The sequence below is a fragment of the Apium graveolens genome, chromosome 3 (genome assembly GCF_009905375.1).
Source record: "Apium graveolens cultivar Ventura chromosome 3, ASM990537v1, whole genome shotgun sequence".
Classification (NCBI taxonomy): Eukaryota; Viridiplantae; Streptophyta; class Magnoliopsida; order Apiales; family Apiaceae; genus Apium; species Apium graveolens.
In genome coordinates this window covers 154,346,422-154,354,167 of record NC_133649.1, presented here as the reverse complement: position 1 = coordinate 154,354,167, position 7,746 = coordinate 154,346,422, and the positions used below count along the sequence as shown (strand labels likewise).

Genomic DNA, 7,746 nt, shown 5'->3' with positions numbered 1-7,746 from the left:
TATCTTAGTACTATTAGAGCTCTTATGTATCTTGCAAATAATACAAGACCTAATTTGCTTTTTCTGTGAACCTGTTGGAAAGATTTAATTCTAATCCAAATAAAAGGCATTGGGATGGGATCAAACACATATTCAGATATCTTCGTGAGACAATTGATCTTGGGTTATTCTTTCCACATAGTTCAAAGTCATAATTGACTGGATATGCAGATGCTGGGTACATGTCAGATGCTCATTTTAGACAATCACAAATAGGTTATCTATTCACATATTGTGGCATTGCTATCTCTTGGAAGTCTACAAAACAGACTATGCCAGCAACTTCATCAAATCACGCAGAGTTACTTGCAATCAATGAAGCGAGTAGGGAATGCATTTGGCTAAGGTCTGTAATTCAACATATTCGAGAATCGTGTGTATTATCAAGTATTTCAGACAATCCTACAACTTTGTTCGAAGATAGTATAGCTTGTATCAGACAGTTAAAGGAAGGATATATAAAAGGGGATCGAACCAAACATATATTACCAAAAATTTTCTATACGCATGAACTATAGGAAAATGGTGATATTGATATACAACAAGTGCGCTCATGTGATAGTCTTGCTGATTTACTTACAAAATCACTACCCATGTCAACATTTGAAAAGCTACGGAATAATATTGGCATGCGGAGATTGAGAAACTTGCTACAACAAGATGTCAAAGTGTGAGATGTTAAATTCATGGAGAGACTGTACTCTTTTTCCTTCGTCAAGGTTTTTATCCCACTGAGTTTTTTCTTGCAAGATTTTAACGAGGCAGTTAATCTCTGTAGTAAACTCGCATTTGACAATCAATGGGGAGTGTTATAATATAATAATGATTGTCAAAACTTAATCAAGAAGACTCATAAAGCTTATCGAGAAAGTCTCTCAAAACTTATCGAGGAAAACTTGCACAGCTTCTTAGAGAAGAAACTTAGTAAGGAAGAATTGTAAAGCTTATTAAGGAAAATTTATAAAACTTACTAGTGAAGAACTACGATACGTATCAAATAAGATTTGGATAACTTCCTTAGTAAAACTTGTCAACCAACCTTTATAAATAGGACCTTCAGATATTAAAATCAGATATAATGAAATATATTGAAATACAATTCTCTCTTCAACTTTTATTTTCTCTATACATGTAATTATTAAGTTATTCATAATCAAGTAATTCAAGATTTACAGCACAATTATTTACAACAGAATCTAAATAATAAAATATTTTAAAAATAAAACCCCATTATAATGAGTACAATTAAGAAAACAAAAGGAAAAAAAATATCGTCGAACACTACGTGCCTGATATGATTCGTTTGGGTTGGTCCTCCACGCCACCTGGCCACAAGGCACAAACACACACACAACGTTAAAAAGTGGGGGATCATGAAAGAAAAAAAGGGAAAGTAAAAAATGGGTCCCATCAAATAATAATAATGTAATAATCCATCCCCTTTAGAGACCATAAAGCAACGACACACACACAATTATACGCACACATCTATCTGTATCTATAGATGCTTCTTTTCTCACTATTACTAAAATCCCCCATGATTATTTACACGACAATTTGAGGTTAACAGAAATCCCTGTGTAAAAATGACCGAAAATGGAGAAGGGGTGGCCGGAGAATCTCCAAACCGGACGGTAATGGTGGGTGTGAAAATGGACTCTCAGAGCAGAGAATTGCTGACATGGGCATTGGTCAAAGTTGCACAAACTGGTGATCATGTTGTTGCTCTTCATGTTTTAAATCATAATAATGGTTAGTCTCTTTTTCATGGCTTAGCTTTTGTTTTTTGTTTTTTTGGTTTTTTGTTACGTGATTGTACAAGTGATTATATTGTTTGTAGTGACTGGGATTGTATATTGGGTCATTGATTTTGGTGTTTTTGTTTGTGTGTGCTGAAATTTTGGGTTATTTTGTGAATTTAGAGGCAATTGTGTTGGTTATAGTTACTTCGATTTATGATTTAGGTTGATGATTTTTGTGTTTTGTTTATGTTTGTATGAAATGTGTTGATGAATGGGGTGTTTGCGGTAGTTGTGGATCAGAAAGTGAACTTGGAATTTATGATGTTGTAGTGATTATAGTCACTGACATTTTGTTTTCGGTCACTACTTTGTGTTTTATGTTTGTTTTGTTGGAATGTTTTAATTTATTGGAAGGTTAGGGAATTCATGAATTTGTTGTCTCTATTGTCCCTGGTCGATTTTTTACTTAAGAGTGACTGTGATGATCTCTTCAGTTTTGCTCAGTACTTTAGTGTTTTATGTGTGTTTTAATGTATTGTTTTGGTAAATGGGGGTGGTTGCAGTAATTGCGGATCGATCTCTACTGTCCCTGGTGAAGGAGTTTGATGCAATTCTTTCTGTGTATGAAGGCTTCTGCAACTTAAAACAGGTACCAGCTTCGATTTTATTTCATTTGTGATTTGTTTGTTCACTCTCCTATCCACTATGTGCTTGGTATACTTTTTTATTCTGATTTGGATTGTAAATGAATGAGAAAAAATAAGACGATACCATGTATTTTGTTTTTGTTCTGTCTAATGAACTTTTTTACTTAACTGAGGGGTGAAAAAGCCCTCCAAACTCATAAGCTAAACCGTATGTGTATTGAGATGTAATGTGGAAACATCACCTTTTCCTGTGCTATTCATATATTTGACTAGTTAGTAGTTACCCTCGGGGATAAAAATAAAAATAAAAAAAAAATGTTAATTTTATGAGCAATTATACTATTTAAATTTGAGTACATGGTTTTGTTAGGAGTTGGTTCCCAGGGTAACAAGTTGTTTATTGGGATTTCCAGGTTGACCTCAAACTCAAAATCTGCAGAGGTTCATCAGTTCGCAAAATTTTAGTTCGAGAAGCAAAGTCTTACTTTGCTACTGAGGTTATAGTAGGAACTTCGCAAAAGCAGCATAAGCTCCGGTCATCTGTCTCTGTTGCTAAATACTGTGCTAGGAAGCTACCAAAGCATTGCTCAGTAGTTGCAGTTAATAATGGGAAAATTGCATTTCAGAAAGAAGCTTCTTCAAAGTATACTATTGGTGCAAAAGGTGAATAAATTATTTTGTATTATTTTCCTATAGGTAGTGAGTTTTTTATGAACTTGTTTGGAGCATTGTTCTTAGTTTAGCTTTTCAACAGTAACTGAAGAACATCGTCGAAACAGTATACTTTGTTCACTTCAAAAATCATCATCTGAGGAATGCAAAATAGGAAATGATAGCACCCTGGGGTTAACATGTAAACATAATTCGTCTGTGCATTCCGAGTTAGCTATGCTAAAATTTGGGTCTGATTTCAAGGAGAGTACTACGAAAAAAGACACTTGTTCTATTTGTTCAAGATACTCTCTTTTATTAGAAAAAGCTTGTGAACAAATAGTAGAAAAATCTGATGCCGATGACAACTCAATGGCTATTGTACCAGTACAGAAGCTGGAGGGTGCATCTAACTCAAAAACTTTGTTAATGAGAAAGTTACCAGAACTTAGACCTGGATGGTCGCTTCATCGCCGAGCTGTTTCATCGTATCAGGAAGCTTTTGACAGCCCATCAGTGAAGCAGATATCGGTCAGCAAAAATTGTCTTTCTGTTTCCAGTTCAGATGCAAGTCAAGGTTACCAGCATAACAACCATGTCCAATCTTCTGAACTAAATGGAGAAACTGGTGCCATCGTTCCTATTGATAAGGAGATGTGGTCTCCGCCCTCGTCTCCGAGTAGTACAAGAAAAAGCCTACCTGAAGAACTAGAGGGTCTTCATGAATTGTATTCTGCCACTTGTAGACTGTTTCAGTACGAGGAACTTGTTTTGGCAACATCGAAATTCAAGCCTGGTATTTCTTACAATCCCCCATATATTCATTACTTAGGATGCCACTCATCTCTGAAAAAATTCAGTTACCTTGCTATGGATAAGGAACATATTTATTTTTATTTTTCTGATTTTCAGAAAACATGATTGGAAAAGGAGGCAACAGTCAAGTTTACAGAGGACGTCTTCCTGATGGCAAGGAACTTGCTGTGAAGATCCTGAAGCATTCTGAAGATATATTGAAAGAGTTTGTCATGGAGATTGAGATTATTACGGTCTTACATCACAAAAATATTATCTCTCTTTTTGGATTTTGTTTCGAGGAAAACAATCTCCTTTTAGTTTATGATTTCCTATCAAGAGGAAGCCTCGAGAAGAACCTTCATGGTATGTTTTCATGCAGTACTGATTAAAGCTACTATCTAATCTGAATGCTGACCTTGTTTCCAATATGGGGCAATATAAAAGCAGGTGACAGGAAGGATCCACTCACATTTGGTTTGACTGAGAGGTACAAGGTGGGTTTGGGTGTAGCTGAGGCTTTGGAGTATCTGCACAGTACTAGTTCTAAACCTGTTATTCACAGGGATGTGAAATCATCAAACATTCTACTTTCTGAGGATTTTGAGCCACAGGTATTCTATTCATGTTCCTTTTAACTTTTTAATCTGCACCAGGTTGTTCTTGATAATGATGGTCCTATGATTGTTCTCAGCTCTCTGATTTCGGACTTGCGACATGGGCATCAACCACCTCATCACACATAACATGCACTGATGTTGCAGGGACCTTTGGGTTTGTAACTACCATAGTCTTTCTTGTTTGTCTATTTGGCATTATACTATTATATATATTGATCTATGTTGATATATTCAATCTGTACTGTACAAGACAAAAAACTGTTTACAGAAAAAAGTCGTAACTCAGTATCACTAGTTCAATAATGCGTCAAATTTGTAAAACTTTAGCAGTTATCTAAATGTATATGGACTAAGCTTTGTAGATATATTCGTGTAACAGTTACTTGGCTCCCGAATACTTCATGTATGGCAAAGTGAATGACAAGATCGATGTGTTTGCTTTTGGGGTTGTACTCCTTGAACTTCTTTCAGGAAAAAAACCTATAAGCAACGAATATCCTAAAGGCCAAGAAAGCTTGGTCATGTGGGTATGATCTTTATCCTTCCTATATCAAGTTTTTAGTTTGCAAAGAGCTTTTTGTTTTCCTTTAATGAAATCTCAAATTTTCTATAAACAGGCAAGACCAGTTTTGAATGGTGGAAAAGTTGCGCAAATTTTAGATCCAGGCTTGGGCTCTGACTATGATTTTGACCTGATGGAGAGGATGATGTTAGCTGCTACCCTTTGTATTAGACGATCACCACGAGCTAGGCCACATATGAGCCTTGTAAGTACTCTCAAGCTCTCTTAAATTTATTGACCACCTTGTATGTTCTCCCAAGCAAGTTTAAAGTACAAAAAACTAGTGGTGATGAATTTCTATCATTTTCTGATACAATATATTGTAATATGGGATGACTGATGAGCCTTACACCCTGGAATGAATACAAAATAGTTAATTAATAATATCCCAAATTTTTCATTCTGTGTGTGATAATTTAATTAACAGTTTATCATCTTTGTAACTGCATTATTTAAGTGTCAACTTGTTAATTATGTGTAACAGGTTGTGAAGCTGCTCCAAGGTGATGTTGAGGTAGTCAACTGGGCGAGACTACAGGTCAATACTTCAGATGGAATTGGAAGAATATTACAAGCTAATCCTTTAGACGAGACTGACACATTCGAGGAAGAAGGAATTTCACATGTAAATCTCCAAAATTACTTAAACCTTGCGCTACTGGACATTGAAGAGTCTTCTGCATCTCCAAGCAGTACGGAGCAAAGCATCTCAATAGAGGACTATTTGCAAGACAGGTGGAGCCGTTCATCAAGCTTCGACTAATCTCATTTCTCTCCGAGTGTAAGTAAGCAATAGCTCTTGAAAATATTCATTCATTCATGCAAATTCCATTTCCATTAAATTGCTGGCTCCAAAACGTTTTTGGGATGTATTCCATGGGTGTTGGACGAGAGGTTGTTCACGGATGTGCCCTCCTCCTCCCTTGGCCTTGGTTTAAGTTTCTTTATGTTGCTAGTTTCGGGGAATATTTGGTTAGCTTTTTTTAATATTAAAGTTAGAAATTGTACTTGGGGTAATGTTGTCTCGGTTTGTGTTCTATCAGCAAGAGTGTAAATGATCCCCTCTTTCATGTATTTTTCAAACTGCTGGGCAAGGAAAAGTGCTTATGCTGGATTTTCATAGTTTGGTAGTACACTTTTTGATGCTGGATTTTCATAGTTAATCTGTACACTTTGTGCTGGAGTTTCATAGTTTAAATGTGTAAAATGTACATTGATGGTGGAATCATAGTTTATGTTTACTTGATTTCTTTACCTGGATGTCTCACACATGGGATGATGCTTCATCTACAAAAAAAAAGACATTGTCAATTGAAGAGCCCATTCTGTAATCTAGCTGGTTACCACTTTATATGTGCTACTACTATATATATTTCCACCTTGTGTTCAACAGCTGGGGAATATTGGATGAGAAACAGCCCTTTATTACCTGCCTCCATCTTCTGCTCATTAACCATTCTTATGTTTCATTTGGTTAAATTAAGTTTGATGAAATACATTTGTACATAACTGAAATATTACCGAATATTTTTTTAATATAATAGGAGTATTTAGGGAAATTAATATTTGAGATAATGTTTGGGGAGCTCGAATTGTTGTAGTGGGAAGAATCAATTTTCAGTGTCTCTTTACTTGGAAATATATCCACTATATATGGATAAATTCTACCACCGTAACTTTCTTACCTTTCTCTTAATATGGTAATTAATTATATGGATATGAACTGATCCAAATCAGTTTCCATAGCTCGTGCTATTATAATTTTAATTAAATTTCTTGGTATTCTAGTTTGAGTTTTACAAATAAAGCCAAATATAACAGTAACTACATTTAAGTATATTTCATTCCTTATTAGCCCATCCTTCAAACTCCAAAAACCCTAGCCTCCTCCAACTAATCTCCAAGCAAAATCACAAGTGGCCAGTCAATTAGTCTCACTTAATATCTCCAACATCTCCGAACAAAATCACAAGTGACAAGTAACAAAGTAAACATCCCATCTCAGTCATCGTAGGAAGGCAATTTAAATCTCGTCTCCATTCCACATCCTTCGCTTTAGTTTCAACATTAATTTTAGCATCTTCAAATTAAAAGCATCTGTTATCCTCTGTCACATTCTTTTGACCCTTCCTTGGACAAACTACTGGCATTAAAATTAGTAGAAAGCCATGGATCGGTTAAAATAGAAACATGATCTCCATATCTTTCATCATACATTCCTATCATTATACAGTCCTCCAACAATAATTTCAGCGGTAACTCTTGGCATTCACCAACACCTTCATCATACAGTCCTATCATTTAACCACTAAATCTTGATTTTAGAAAACTTAACTTATACAAAGAAAAATCAATGTTAATAATATAGATGCTAAATCATTATCAATAAGCACAAAATTTAATATTATATATTAATATTGGGTAATGCATACTGTTTCAGATTTGCAAGGTGTTCCAAAAGTTTAGTTGGGCCTGTATGACAAAATAAATAAATAAAAAGTTTAAGAAGTCTCCTACTGCTGGTCATTGTTAAAGGGGACTGGCATGCCAGGAATAACATGGCATCATTAACAAGAACATTAAAATTAATCTTGGAAAAAACACTCGAGGAAGAGATGGAAAATCCAGTACAAAACGATTTCTAATATTCAGCATCGAGAAACCACAGTTTAATATGACCCCAAGCATAG

At 35.2% G+C, this 7,746-nt stretch overlaps 1 protein-coding gene across 2 annotated transcripts; it reads left to right on the top strand.

Moving 5' to 3' along the window:
- Positions 1 to 1,487: 1,487 nt before the first annotated feature.
- Positions 1,488 to 6,310, top strand: LOC141712865 (protein kinase STUNTED-like). 2 transcript variants are annotated; one of them, XM_074515966.1, is made up of 10 exons: positions 1,488 to 1,791; positions 2,345 to 2,430; positions 2,842 to 3,091; positions 3,183 to 3,875; positions 3,992 to 4,240; positions 4,322 to 4,488; positions 4,569 to 4,648; positions 4,874 to 5,021; positions 5,112 to 5,261; positions 5,541 to 6,310. In XM_074515966.1, the coding sequence occupies exons 1-10, from the start codon at positions 1,626 to 1,628 to the stop codon at positions 5,817 to 5,819; spliced, it is 2,268 nt and encodes a 755-aa protein (XP_074372067.1). In that variant the 5' UTR covers positions 1,488 to 1,625; the 3' UTR covers positions 5,820 to 6,310. The 2 variants fall into 2 exon arrangements, with proteins under 2 accessions (XP_074372067.1, XP_074372068.1); XM_074515967.1 differs by having other exon boundaries at positions 1,489 to 1,791; positions 4,325 to 4,488.
- Positions 6,311 to 7,746: the final 1,436 nt, after the last annotated feature.

Coding starts and splice junctions, on each gene's coding strand:
- LOC141712865 (XM_074515966.1), top strand. CDS start 1,626: ATGACCGAAAATGGAGAAGGGGTGGCCGGAGAATCTCCAAACCGGACG. Junction 4,649..4,873: donor GATGTTGCAGGGACCTTTGG/GTTTGTAACTAC, acceptor TTCGTGTAACAG/TTACTTGGCTCCCGAATACT. Junction 5,022..5,111: donor AAGAAAGCTTGGTCATGTGG/GTATGATCTTTA, acceptor TTCTATAAACAG/GCAAGACCAGTTTTGAATGG.